The following is a 15,007-nucleotide window of genomic DNA, read 5'->3' on the forward strand; positions in this document are numbered from 1 at the left end:
GTTTTATTCATATTGGTGAGATATAAACCAAGACAGGAAGTTAAGAAACAACATCCAAAGAGATAAATGAATATCCCAGTGCCAGATGTTATATTCCGGCAAACTTTAAAGCTTTAATAAGTCCACCAGTGTAACATTGAAGCTCGTCTTCAAACAGATACCCTCGTTTATGAGTTGTCCCATTTTTCTTCCTATCTGTCTGTCTCTAGCAGTGCTTGTTTGTCATCATTTTAGAATGTCACTTGACATCTTATAGTGAGCTCATTTTAGGTAACACTTTGTGAACTCAGTACACTTTTGTGAAGACCCCGTTTAATTGGAACTAAAATATGTGCAGAAGGAGTTTTTTTGTCTGATTTTTATGAAATGTGTTATTATGTCTTGCTATAATGGAAAAAGGTGGTTTTGTAAAACAAAGTGTATAGATGAATCCCTCCATATGTATGTCACCCCCCACCCATTTAACTCTTTATTTATTTTTTTTTCCCATCAGTAAAAGAAATGTCTGACTTCAACTGTAACTTCGGCATGTCCCTCAAGCAGACACTATGTGGCTGGCAACAAGAAGAGGGAAATAATTTCCCGTGGATATTGCAATCAAGTGGGAAGCCAAGCACAGGCTCATTTGAGGATCATAGCGGTAGGAGCTCATACACATTTTTGTTATTTCAATAACTGACCGTGTAAGAGATGAACTAGGAGGCAACAGGTGTCTTCAAAGACACAAAGATGATTTGTGGTTGCATCTCCCATTTACTTTCAACAGACTATACAAAGGTCATTATTAAATTCCAATATTAAGGTGTTGTTTATCAAGCTCATGATAGTGCTTGTTCTTTCTCAATTCTGTTTTATGATATTTATTGAGGTAACAATATAAAACCTCTGCAATTTTCTAAAGAAAATGATTATTGTTTTAGTGTTCTGCAACCATTGTCAACAATAATAATCTGAAAAGTCTTACAATTAGTATGAATTTGTTATTTTAACTGAGATTAAGATTTGATTTGCATGTTTTGTAAATTATGTATGATTTAGACCTTCAGATCTGCAAAGCCGTGCAAGGGTTGTGAGTCTGTTATGAACTGAATGTGATGAAAAATCATTGTTCCTACAATTTCCTTTCTGCGACTTTTTCAATAATTTACAATTTATCACCTTGTTTTTCTTAATAATTTGTCAAGTACAGTAAGGGTGTCTCAGCAGCGCTCCATTAGTCACACGTTTATGGCAAACAGGATAGATTGGATAGATGAAGTCACTCTTAAGTAAAAGGCATATGACAGTTTAAAAGATTCTGGAAACACAAGTAAAAACATTCTCCGGTATGATGAGACCAAAATTGAACTCACTGGGTAGAATTTCAAGCACCATGTTTAGTGAAGACCAAGCACTGCTCATCACTTGCGTAATGTCATCACTAAAGTGAAGCATCAGGCTATGGTGGTCCATCTTTGTGACAGGGACAAAAAGACAGACCAGAATTGAGGAAAGGATGAATGTAGCCACATACAGAGAAGTCTTTGAAGAAGAACTTCTCTAGAGTCCATGCAGCCTCAGACAGTGATCCAAACCATACAGCCAAGACAATTCTAGAGTGGCCTTTGGAGAACTCTGTGACTTCAATGTCCTTGAGTGGTCCTGCCAAAGCCCAGACTAAAAGCCTATAGAACATTGTTGAGATACCTGAAGACGGCAGTTTACAGATGCTTCCCGTCAAATCTAAGGGAGCTTGAGAGGATCAGCATAAGCTGCCCAAATCCAGATGTGCAAAGCTTGTAGAGACTTACCCAAGAAGTCTTGAAACTGTAATTGCTGCCAAGGGGCTTCTACAAAGTACTGAATTAAGGGTCCGAATACTTTTATAAATGAAAGATTGCAGTTTTTTATTTTAAGGAATTTGCAAACCTTTGTGAAAACTTGTTTTTGTTGTGTCATTATGGGTTATTGAGTGTGTATTGATGGGCAACAAAGGCAAATTTATGCATTTAGAGTTAAATCTACAATACAATAAAGTGTTTAGAAAGTAAAGGGGTCTGAATACGTTATGAATCCACTGTATATATTTTATAAACACCATATATTATATTAATATTATTTTAAATTTAGTATTCAATATATATAGTAGCATAATATATACATATATATACAGTATATATATATATATATATATATCTCAGTGTAAACATTAAAAAAAAACATAATTTGAACAATTTGACTAATTTAAAAGTGCAATCGAAACACAAGTCTGCTTCAGTTATTCATTATGCTGGATGAATAACTAAACCTAAAAAAATTGTTTGTGTGATGATTAATTAATGCTGGCACAATACAGGAGCGATTCAACCCTTCTGACAGTTATAAGAGGTGTCCTGATTTCCATCTGGTCTCACACAATTATTACTCCAGTATATTCCAGTAATGTCAGGTATGTACTGTATGTGGTGATTTTTGTAACCTCCCTGATTTAGTCACAGGCCAGACAGAGTCACCTTGATTTTAAATTGTAAAAATTAAAAATATTCAATATTTACTACACCAAATCCCATAGTATGGGAGGGAATGCAGAGCATTGAATGTGTAATGTATCTAGAAGGCCAGTAGCCAATGAGAGATGAACGGAAAAACTCAAGTAGAAAAAAAGCAAACCTGTTTCTTGTGAACAAGATGCATATTTCCCCTTTTTTTGTGAAGAATGCATCTCAATCAAACAAAAAAAGATTGCCATAGCAAATACATGTCAGAATTAATCCAAATAAAAGCACACAGCATTCCACCTCCACCCAGTAAGAAAAAATGACACCTATATGAATAGAGAGCATATCATAAAGCAGTAGGTAGACATTTATTTATATGTATGACTGTAAAATAAAGCCAGATTGCTCCACCAAGTTTTACTTGACTATAATCCACCATCTTTGATGTGAACTCACATTTTTGTGCAAAGGAACTTCTGTGAAGTCCCAGTTTTGAGTCATTAGGTATAAATCGGTAAATGTAAAATGTTCTTTGTGGGCATAATTTTCTAACATGCTTCAATAACAGATGGACTAGATAGACAAAAGTGCCGGGGAAATATGTGTTTATGTGTGCTGTCTCTGAAATTTTCAACATCAGTACAATTAAAAAAAACTTTTCAATCTATGCCAGGAATAAGTCAGTACAACTAGGCTTGCCAATTATGCAGATTGCCCTTGGAGGCTTCTAAAATTGTGGTTTGCTCTGGTAATCTGGCAGTGTTAAACAACACCTCTATATATTCCTTTTACTGTTGCTTTCACATAAAGAGGCAATAATTATAAAACTATCATGTCAGCACACAGATCTATATTAGAAGATCTATTGAATATGATTAACCGCATTGTTAGGATTTTTATTGTAAGCGATATCGTTCTCACCTTTAGTGCCTGCCATAGATCACCCCCTACCTTAAATTGAGGCCCAGTGCCTGAGCAGAGCAGCCACGCTGTTTATGAGCACACACCAGGAACCCAATAAGGGAACTAACTGACTCAAGTAGAAAAGAATTACTGTACGCATGACATCCAGACTCCATGTGACTAGTTGGGATTTTTAAAATATTACTTTCAAAGTGATATGTTTGGAGCATACAGTATATTATCTAGGAGACAGACAAATCTGATGTCCATTATGAACAGTGCTGCACATCCTCTGTATGAAACACAATCATTCAGTATTTGTAAACATTAAATTGTTCACTTGAAGTGTCTCAAGAACCGGTACTGGAGCTTCTTCATACCTACAGCAATACAACATTATAATTTTAAGTTTCTTCTTCTTTTTTTAAATTTGTGTGTGTGTTTGAGAGTTGCTGTTGTTGTTTGTTATATTCACATATTGGTTGAGGGTCTGTAAAAGTTATCTATCTATCTATCTATCTATCTAAAGTACTTTATATTATGCTGGCCTGCTACTTATGTATGTGTAAATAAATTGTACATTTTGTGAGATTTATAATGTTACTCTTAGTCTATTGCCACTTGAATACTAATGCTCACAATCTTATTTACAGGAGGTGGCAACTTCCTCTGTGCCCAGGCCAATGGAAATCCAGAGAACAATGTTGTGCGACTGCTAGGTCCCTCGATGACACCTTCGAATTCTTTTCTATGCATGTCGTTCTGGTATCACATAGTTGGATCTCACATTGGTACACTGTCAATCAAGCTGAGGACAGCAACCACAACGGCCCCAGAGGGCAGAGTGGATTTTGTCCTATGGACCTTGAGTGGGCATCAAGGCAATCGCTGGAGAGAGGGCAGAGTCATTATTCCTGAGACTACAGAAAATTATCGGGTAATTCTACTGCCTTGAAATTATTTTCCTGAGTATGTTGTGTACAAACTTGTCTTTGTTAGAGCTGACCACCCTGATAAGGCAATAATTCTTTTTAAGACAGCATAGGTTCCTGTAGTTTCCTGGGTGAGTCTGAAGTTTCTAGGTGTAGGTGATGTAGGTGACACATTGGATCATTCTTCATCTTCCTCTTATGTGTACAGCAGAGTTATTCATAGAACATTCTTATCAAATAATGCAGGAGAGATCTGAAAATAAAATATTTTGCCTTGTTGAATTTCCATGGTGTCTGTTATAACATCAAGACCATCTTTTACAACTAAAAAGGTTTTGCAATCCTAAATGAATACCTTCAAAGGTGAGCCACTTTCATACTTACTAAGGAGTTTCTCATCCGAGTGGAGGGTCTATTTCTGCAGTCTCACAATGGCATTGTGTACCCACCCTGTCATCTCCCCAGCTCCCAACAGACAATAAGAACCATTACACATACTAACATGCAAATCTGGATTTCATGTACATTGAGTAACTCAATAAGGAGTGCTGTCTTAGGGAATGTTATGCTTTATGTTACAAATATGACATGTTTACAAGAAGAGCAAGATGTAGTGTAAAATAATTGAGGAAGATGTGACCTTGGAAAGCAGATCAGTGACAAGAAATTATGATGTTTTAACAGGTGGTCATTGAAGCAGACATTTCAAAGAACAGCTGGGGAGACATTGCAGTGGACGACATTGAGATTTTAGAGTTAAATAATTCTCAGGAATGCAGAGGTGAGTTACTGGCTGTCCGCATCCCCCTTCACTGGTATTCCATCTCTTTCCGGTTTTGTTTTTATACTCAAAATTATCATTTAATATTACATTGTTCAATGAGGATAAAGTTCAGTTAAAAGTTTATTGTCATGTGCACAGTAAGGAAATACGTTTCCCTGTACAATGAAATTCTTTCTTTGCTGTCCACACCAAATGCCAAAACCAGTGTATAAAGATAAACAAATAATAAGTAGCAGACAATTAATAAATAAAAATTATTTATGTGCATAAAGGCAAATTACACAGATCTGCAAAGTTAAACTCATAAAAATGTGTTTAAATTGTGAATAGTTATTTTTATTTGCACTCATGAACATGAAAAATATAATCAGAATGTTTTCATCACATTATATTTAAGTGCAAAACTGAAAAGAGATTTAGTTGAAATTTAACAAATTATTCAGTCTGTTCATGTGTACAGTATTGTTCTCAATCAATTTAACATGAAATATTTAGTCAATGTAATATTTTATATGTAAATATAAATATATGAAAATAAAACCTATTCATTGACTTACATTTATCTTCTCTAGTTTTTGTCACTTCTAAGTTTAGTGGCCTGTCGTTTGTCCACTTTTTGGCGCTTCCCTATGAATCATCCAGCAGTAGTCCACCACCCATCATACTGACATCCCAATATGCTCGGTTCCTTCTTTCCATGTCCTTGATATCCTGATGGAATGTTTTACCCCGCTCTTCATCCAAGATTTTCAGAGAAAACTTCCAAAAGCAAATGCAAAAAGTAAACATTGAGACTCTTGTTGCAACCCAATTCCTTAAACTTAACTAATACATTTTTCACAATTTCTTCATAATTTGGATCTTTATTGTTACCTAAAAACTTGACTTTTCGAATAATCAAATTCAGCATCTGTATTATAATACCAGGTCCAGCAAAAATGCCCTCTTTCTAATTAGCCTTGGGCAAAACTGGAAAATTTTGACAGAAATGTATAAAACAGGCTCCATCATTTTCGTAGTTGGTCCGAGATTGCAGCTGTACCTGTAAACCCTTCTTACAGCACCAGCTCCATCAGACAGCAGGTTATGTATTGACTGCCTGAAAAAGCTGTAAGTTCGCAATATTTTGGAAATGTGAAAATGTGCCGGAAAGTCATTAGGAATTGGGTCATTTGACATCCCCAATGATTTCTAGCTGTATAAATTGACCTATTCAATTCAACAAGCAACTGTAGCTGTCACATTTAACACACCTTCCGGTTACAATTCATGTATAGTGTGATAGATTTGTCCTACCCCATTTGATTAGTACATTTTAAAATAAAAAAAAATCTATAAACAAACAGAAATTAGCATACACTGTATTGCCCAGTATATTTGTGGCTTCCGCAAGCTCCATCTCTTAAGTTGTTAATGGGCCAAAAGACAACCTCCTGGAACCTGGTTTGGTTGTGGACCTGGAAGGGTGGGGCCGAGGCTGCAGGTTTTTGTTCTGACCTGGTTGCTTAATTAGAAAGCAATTCTTGCCAATAAAGCACTAACAAGCTATGAAATTAAATTAACTTTGCTATGTCAGGTCATTCTCATATCCTAGATTTTCTTTCCCTTTCTATCATGCAAATGATTTGAAGACTAAAATGGACGAGTAATTCTCAGTCCTTCACTTTTTTCTCTTCATTTTTCTTCCAAGTATTTAATTAAACCCAATAGTGCAGATAAATACACACAGGTGTAAATGTAAATAAGCTAAATGGAGAAATGCTGCTCTCTCTTGTCATTTGCATGTTATTGATAATAAGGAGCAATTAAAATAGCTGTTTAAGACAAAATTAAGCAATAAAGGCTCAAAATCACTAAAGTGAAGCAGAAGTGTTACTTTAGCAATAAGTGCTTTTTATTAAGCAACTGGGTTGGAGCAAAAACCTGCAGCCACTGCGGCTCTCCAGGACCGTGATTGAGGACCCCTGTTCTAGCATAAGACACTTTACAGCTGAACAAGATCGTCATGCTGAAAAGATGCTTTCTGTGATCTTATGTAAGGAATAAATAAATAAGGGAATGTTTTGTAGTTCGAGAACATGGTAGTAAGATGATTGTCATTGCTGTCTTAGTTCTCCAGGGATCGGGGTTCTTCACACCGTGTTCAGTTGTCCACATGGAGTTTCTCTGGGTGTTTCTATAGACATTTATAATAGGTTGATGGGAAAAGTGCAGTTGGGTGTGTGCAGGTTTGGTGTCTCATCCTGCATTGTTGACTGGATGAGCTCCTGCTCCTTGTGACTATATGTTAGAATTAGCAGGTTAAAATGAATGCATGGATGAAGTTTATGTCTGTAGTCAAGTGTTTAAGTGTTTTGTAAGTCTGATATGTGAGGTAATCTTATTGTAACCCAGGTTTGTCTGTTGTTATTTTCTCTTGAGAGAGTTCCATCTTTTCAAAAGAATCTGTGCTTGATGTTAGTCATGTTATAAGATTGTTACATACTTAATGTTAATTTTGAATTCCTGCAGGTGCTTTGCCTTTTCTCCTTCCTTTGTGTTAGGTTAGTTGGTTATACCAAATGGCAGCTAAATAAGTTTGTGTGTGTGTGTGTGCGTCCGTGGCCATCGGCAGAAGACAGGTGCTCCACTTTTTATGTGCATTTAAAGAGTGTGATGTTTTAAGTATGATGCAATTGGATGAGTATGTATCCCTTACAAAATACAAACACCTAATTATGTTTTCATTACATTTTCAGACCCAGAGCCTCCATTCGACCCTACAGTTTCTTTTGGTAATGACATTGGTAAGCGTTTTCCTGTCTTCTATTTTGATGTGAGCAAATACTGGACTGAGTGACGCATCTTCTGCAGCACTCTGATTTGCTTTTCCGTTCACGAGTTTGCTATCTTTAGTAAATATATCTTGTACTTTCTTGGTTCAATTAAAGGATTACTCTACCCAAAAATTATATTTTTTATATGTTAACTTACCTCATGTGGCTTGTAGTGATGGCTGACAAATTTTTTTTAATGTTGTGCTTTCATGAAAAATAGAGATAACAAACTTTTTTGATAGAATATGCATCTCTAGAAACTAAAGCTTGACCTTTGCAAACAATATTAAAAAAATCCATAAAAAAATTATTTGAAATGAATTGCATGCGGAGGACACATCCTAACATGAGATCGGGTTTTTGAATTAAAGTCGAAACTCTTGACCGGTAAATCCTGGGAAGATGTAGGTGTTCATTTCAAAAGCTCTTATTTGGGTGTATACGCTGTTCTGATTTTTAGTTTTATATTATTAAATATTTATTTACAATATTTTACCAAAAAAATGCATGGTTTGCCATTGGTGAGCATACAACTGAATGACTTGACATGTCAATTATGTGATGCGACTAACTTTGTTGATAAACATTCTTATACTGTTTGCTGTGGTCCAGTGCTGGTCTCCATAGATGCCCTTCAGTCCGAAAGTTTTTTTGTTTTTTATTTCTGTTCTTCATGAAAGCATGAAGTTAAAACATTTTCTCAGCCACCAATATAAACTGTATGGGGTAAGTAACATATTTAAAAAAAAACATTTTTGGGTGGATTAATCCTTTAGGATATGACCTACTCTATATTGTGTGGTAATAGTTGGTGTTCAATTAACACAAATGAGGTTCTGATATTTACCCATTCAATGGTTGTTTTAATTGTATTGAGCAGACATGGAAAATGGATGGATGAATATTCTTCTGATCTCCAGGGTTTCAATACTGTCTGTTTCGAGTTTTATTTCATGTCCCTTCATGGGTTTCTCTGGGTTTCTTGTTGAACATCAAAAAGACATGTACAGTATGTTAATTTATTTGGAAGTTCCACATTGGTCTTACAGGGATGAGTGAGTTTGTCTGTGTGTTCTCTACTTGTCTGGAAGTAAATCTCTCTGAAGCCATGTAATGGATAAGTAGGTCTTCGAAAATGCATGAACAGAAAACCATTTAAGCGTCCATTAATGCTTTCTTCACCTTAACGGTGCTATGAAATTTGATAGATGAGTGTTTTGTGGGGAGCTGATAGTTTTGACTATAACCTCGTGGATGACGCTCAGCTACAGCATGCACACATTATGAAATAAATTATTGAGTAAAAGATTCCTGTCAATCAGCGCCAAGATGTTGTAGGCTTCGCTGGAAAAACAACCCTATCTTTAATCCCAGAGCAGTTCCCATTTGTACTCTCGTTACTTAGGGTTTCATACATTTTTTATACATTCTCTTGACCTTGCAAAACAGTTTTTATCAATACGCATCAATGTTGCATCCCATGCGGCACTTCTGATTGTTTATACATAAACTTTGTCTAAGACGAGACATGGACACGAGCCCAGAATACTTCTTACTTTCCCCTGGGATTCTTTAACTGAATCTCAAAAAATAGGAAATCGAGAAATGACGTGCTGTCTGAGCACTTAGTTTATCCAGCTTGCTTTGCCTCTATTTCTGACCAGTCAAAGAAATGTATTACTGTCTAGATCGTAATACTGCATGATAATTGGGTCTTTTCAAAATTTGGCCAAGATTCTCTTTTAATGTGGGATAAATGTTCATTATATTTTTAGAAATTTACAAAAATAAAAATCTCAAATAGGCATCAAAGGGTCAGAGTGGTAGCTCTGGTGGCTGAGGATCAGTGCTGGCATCTGGAAGGATGCAAGTTTAAGTGCTGTTACTGCCAGAAGCGATCCTACTCATTTGGGCCCTTAACCTGAAAATAGTTCTATGGGTGCTGTACAATGGCTAACCATGCACTCTGAGCTCAAGAGACCATGCAAAAAGTTCATTTCCCCTTGGGGATTAATAAAGTACGTCAAATAAAAAAAGGAAAATCAAAGAGTGAGCATTCATTGTAGTTCTGCAAGCAGTGGCACTGTAAGACCTTTCCATGCCCACCTGCTTGCTCCTCTCAAATGGGTTACAAGGCTGTCAGTCCTCCTTCAACCTTTTGCAAATAAATGCACATGAGTACGGCATCCTTGTGAATAATTTGTATTCAACTTCTCACTCATTCAGGCAACAGAAAGAGAGGCAGCTGAACAAACAGAATCGTCCTGAATGATGTCAGGTTTCTGTTGAACCATGGAACTAACTATTCTGTGATATTAGGCAAGGTTGTGAGAAAAGTGGAGATGAAATCTAGGAACATTTTCTAAACATTCTATTAGAAAAGTGTCACATTTCCTAAGATATTCGCTCATAAGGGTGGTTTGGTAGCACACTGGTTAGCGCTGCTGCCTCCTACGTCTGGAGGCTGGACTGAGTCTGCTCATTTGTCTTGTGTCGTGTGTGAGTTTTTCTCTGAATTTCTCATACATCACAGTGGTACTCAGTTTAAGTCAACTGGAAACCCAATGTTGGTTCATTGTGAGTGAGTACACCCTATGGATGGGCTCAGGTGTTTGCCACTTGTGCCCAACACTGCTAGGATAGGCTTGTGAGCTAATATTGGGAAATGTGGCTTTGGAGAGATGAGATTTGCAATGCCTTTGTTCACATCATAAATTATAATTAATTGAATTCAAGCAACACTTTTTTAATTATTTAGGGGAGCTGACAGTTCTGGACAACTGCTGCAAAGTAGTGTCCTCTCTACAAGAACACAGGAGATGAGGATTTTGCTAGAAGTAACCCTTTCTTTGTTTCCCTTGTTTTCAGATGATATTGTGGAACCTAACATTTACCCCAATCCTGGAAATGACATTGAAGAGAGTCCGGGTAATATGCTAAAAACATTAGATCCTATTCTAATTACCATCATTGCCATGAGCGCATTAGGAGTCTTCCTGGGTGCCATCTGCGGGGTCGTCCTCTATTGTGCCTGTTCTCACAGCGGAATGGGGGACAGAAACTTATCTGCCTTGGAGAATTACAATTTTGAACTTGTGGATGGTGTGAAACTTAAAAAAGAGAAACTGAACACAATGAATTCATATTCAGAGGCATGAAACTAAACACAGAGGCAAAGAGAGGCTGGGCTTTTAGAAATGCAGAAGAAAACTCTATTTTATCTTTCAAAAAGAGACAGAATTGCTGAGTCGTGTCCGACTGTGACTGAGCCAAGTTTTTCTCAGGAGCTACAGTGAATGAAACCTGCAAATAGGGACACTGTGTATAAAAGTGAAATATGTACAGTTAGATTTTTTTTTTTTTTTTTTTAAGAGGGTTTTTAAAATTCTTTTACTTCAAACAATCAGATGCTGGTGGTGAGACCAATTAAGATAATGCTTTAAGCATTAATCCATATTTGGAAGTTTTTTTATTTTGTTTTTTTTGTTTTGTTGAGTTTTGTTAAAAAATTCAATTACAGATACTACCATACTGACAAAAATGTAGTAATGCCGTTATAAGGGACAGAAGCAAAAGTCTATCCAGGTCACCATCTGTGACCTGTGCAGTTCCTGCCGTGCCTTATTACATCTTTGTTGGTCTCTTTTGTCTATTTTTTTAATTATAAGATGATTTAGTAGCAACAAAATCACTACCTGGTCAAGGGAGGCGTTTCTCTAATTCCCTTACAGATGAAACGTGACTAGGATGTTGTATATAAGTTTATTTTTTGTATCTCCCTAAACGTAAGCTGCAGTATCCCTTTCCTTTGGTTATAAATGTTAAGTCCTGTCACTTTCAATTTCTTATGTAGCAAAAAAATAATAATAATAATAAGCGCACATCACCGCTGTTATCGCTGCTATTGTCATGCCTAAATGAAGTGGAGCAGTGCGACTTTATTAACGTTTCAAGACTGAATTCAGGAAATGAAGGAAGAAGATAACGTGTCACAAGGCTTCAGGTCACACAAACCCGTTCCCTAAAGCAGACTGTGCAGTCTGAGCCTTAAGAATGGTTTGTTGGGGAATAAATGTGCATGGCACCCAGCTCCAGCAAGCACCTTGGCATCTGCAAACTGTAACTCAGAAGACTGGAAGCAACGTTTCCTTGGAATAGGATCTCATGCCACCGGATTTTTGCTTGTGTGTGTGTTACAGGAGATGACGAAGTAACACGATTTTGCTGAGACTGATGTCCACTGAGACAAATGTAAAAGAGGTGAACGTGCAGTATGTTATCATCAAAAGTCCCTGGACACCTAAGGTTATTATTACTAAAAATTGACCTTACCATTGCAAAGTTCCATTTAGCAGGTTACTGGCATTTGCAGCCGACACTGGCTTCTGTGTTTTGTTTTGTTTTTTTTCTGTTTGGTGTGCACGGGGCCTTTTCAGTCTTTATGTATATACATGTGTGTATATGTGTGCCTATATGATACGAACATGTGAGTGTGTATGTACAGTATGTATGTGTATATATTTTTATAGAAACACACAGATGCACACACTTACTTACTTACGTGTGTGCGTGTGTGTGTGTGTGTGTGTGTGTGTGCGTGTTAGACATGTATCAGTAAGCAATATGTGGCCCTCCCAGACTTTACCCTAACTAACCAGTGTTCTGGAAACATGGTTTTATTTTGTTGTTTTTATTTTTATTATTATTATTATTTTGTTTTGCTGTGTGCCATTTTTTTTAAACAAAAGACAAGAGACTGTGCTCTTTAAATGCAAAGATAAATGGGAATGTCAGGGTGTTTTTATTGAATGCTTTAGATTTCAGATTCAGGTCTATTATAAGCTGTCTGCTTTCTCTTTAAGACGGTTAGAGAACAAATCATTTGCTGCAGAAGTGTATATTCCCACTCCTTTTGGTAAACATTTGAGTATCTTTTCACTGGACTTGCTCACGTTTGGCGCAAGTGCCTAATCCAAAGTAACGCCTCGAATGTTCAGTAACATGTGCAACAAAGACTTTTGCTGTACCCTGAGCACTTAACCGTAATGACGCTATACGCCAGGGATGTCCGGCTCTGATTTCGGAGGGCCATTTTCTAAATCAACGGCCAATTTCCAGTCTGCATTGACTTGTTTTCCTCTCATTTTAACTGGCTTGTTCTTTAAGGCTTGAGATTGTTTCTTTTTTCTGAAATGAGCCAACAGATGACCAACTAAGTCCAGACAATTTCCCTCCCAGCCAGTTCTCATTGTTCATGTAATTCTATGATTTGGTGGTGCTGTCATACTGCCACTGCAAACATTTCTAAAACTGTACATTTTCATTTTTCTAAAAGCACCGTCCAAAGGTTTTTGTGGACCTGAGCAGATCTGTGAATTTCCCCTTAGGATGAATAAAGTTTTTATCTATCTATCTATCTATCTATCTATCTATCTATCTATCTAGATCAACCTTTGTGAGACCTTCACGTTTCTTTATCTTCGGATATTGTATGATGGACACAGGTCATCTTTTGGCACCTCATTATTGTTTGGCTGCTCATTAAGGAAAAAGAAGCAAAAGATCTGGGTTTTATATAGCAAGTCAATTCACATTAAGACAAACGACTTCATTAGCAGCAAAAACTGGTCACTCATTTAGGAAAGTAGTTAGAATGAAGACCTGTAGCCACTGTGGCCCTCCAGGATCAGAGTTGGACACCCCTGTAATAGACATATAACTCAATGAATGTGTGCAAAGTGTGGGTATAACCACGAGGTTGTCAGTTGTCCCATCGGTAAGAGCGGACTTGTGCTGATTAAATACTTTAGCCGAGCTTGTGCTAAATGGTGACCTTACAGATGAGTCGAGTTATGTCAAGGTAGGCAAAGCAAAGATGCATCGTACAGAACGACAGATCACCTAGAGTGGGATCCAATAGAAAGACTGCAGCCATACACATGTACACAACAGAAGATCACAAATGAATTGATAGAAGTAGGCAATCGGCGGCCCTGCTGAAATGGGCTTACATATTCTGTCATAAAGAAATGCAAACGGCTTCCAGTTCTGCAGTGTTATAAAAGTGTTCCTCGACCTGCCCATGCTGTCACTGCCAGGAGCTATACATCTGTGTGTCCATTTAAGGATTCATTCGCTCTCGTCAAGTCACTTCAATTGAAGCAAATGTAGTCTTAGGCATTGTATGTTTGTTATTAGCGTCAATTCAGTAAGATTTCATTTCCATTGTATTGAAGATCAGTTCATTGGTCTTCGTGTTTCAGTGTGCTCATACTGTATATCTTACACCTATTCCAGTCCATGCCATACGATTCCCAAAGCCATGTAATACAATTCAGGACTGTGTCTGTGTGTGCATATTACATATATAGACACGATACACCGAGCCCATAAAGAAATGGAGCGCCCTTCACAGCTTTGTAGCCCAATAAGTACTAAACAAGGCAGCATCGTGCTTGTATGAAAACAAAGAGGAACTCAGTAAGTCTCGATATGAGCCCCATTCATTGATCAAGGCTTCCCATGATGCTGTGCTTCACTCCCTGTACTGACAGTCGTGTTTCTCTTTTACGTATCGCGAATTTTATTCAGCATAGCTGCATTTCTTTACAATCCAAGAGTGTTAGATCTGGACTTCAAGACAGTGATCCCCTTCTTGATTGTTTTAGTTATTAGTTTAACTGGCAGACATCAAGGTGATGTTAAAGAACAGGAATTACTTACACGTTTATCTTCTCAGTGCGACTGCAGGCAGTAAGCCGGTGGGGGAACTCAACTGCCAGGGTCCGTCACTGCACACCACTTACTGCCCCCGACCTGTTGCTTCATACTACGGCTTGCTCACCCAGGAGTCGGTCACATCTACTCGTCTGTCAAAAAATAAACCCTCCTTTACTATTCCCTCAGAGATAGTGACATTTTCTTTAGCGTTTTCCGAGTGATATTATTTTTATAGATGATCAGTATACTGTACAAGGAAATAGGGTTAACCATTCATTTTCATACAGAAAATATGAATAAGAGGACAATGTTTTTGGTCTGGCCTTCATCAAGTGAGGTAATATCAAAAACAATTTTTTTTTTTTTTAACATTTT

At 37.1% G+C, this 15,007-nt stretch overlaps 1 protein-coding gene across 2 annotated transcripts in view; it reads left to right on the forward strand.

The window, feature by feature from the left end:
* Positions 1-14,600, forward strand: part of nrp1a (neuropilin 1a) — a 135,004-nt gene extending 120,404 nt beyond the window's left edge. For both annotated transcript variants that reach the window (XM_039753568.1, XM_039753569.1), the window contains exons 13-17: positions 494-640; positions 4,034-4,317; positions 4,997-5,093; positions 7,835-7,882; positions 10,781-14,600. In XM_039753568.1, the coding sequence (XP_039609502.1) occupies positions 494-640; positions 4,034-4,317; positions 4,997-5,093; positions 7,835-7,882; positions 10,781-11,070 (866 nt within the window). In that variant the 3' untranslated portion in view covers positions 11,071-14,600. The remainder of the gene's footprint in view (positions 1-493; positions 641-4,033; positions 4,318-4,996; positions 5,094-7,834; positions 7,883-10,780) is intronic.
* Positions 14,601-15,007: the final 407 nt, after the last annotated feature.

Source organism: Polypterus senegalus, chromosome 5, assembly GCF_016835505.1.
Source record: "Polypterus senegalus isolate Bchr_013 chromosome 5, ASM1683550v1, whole genome shotgun sequence".
Classification (NCBI taxonomy): domain Eukaryota; kingdom Metazoa; phylum Chordata; class Cladistia; order Polypteriformes; family Polypteridae; genus Polypterus; species Polypterus senegalus.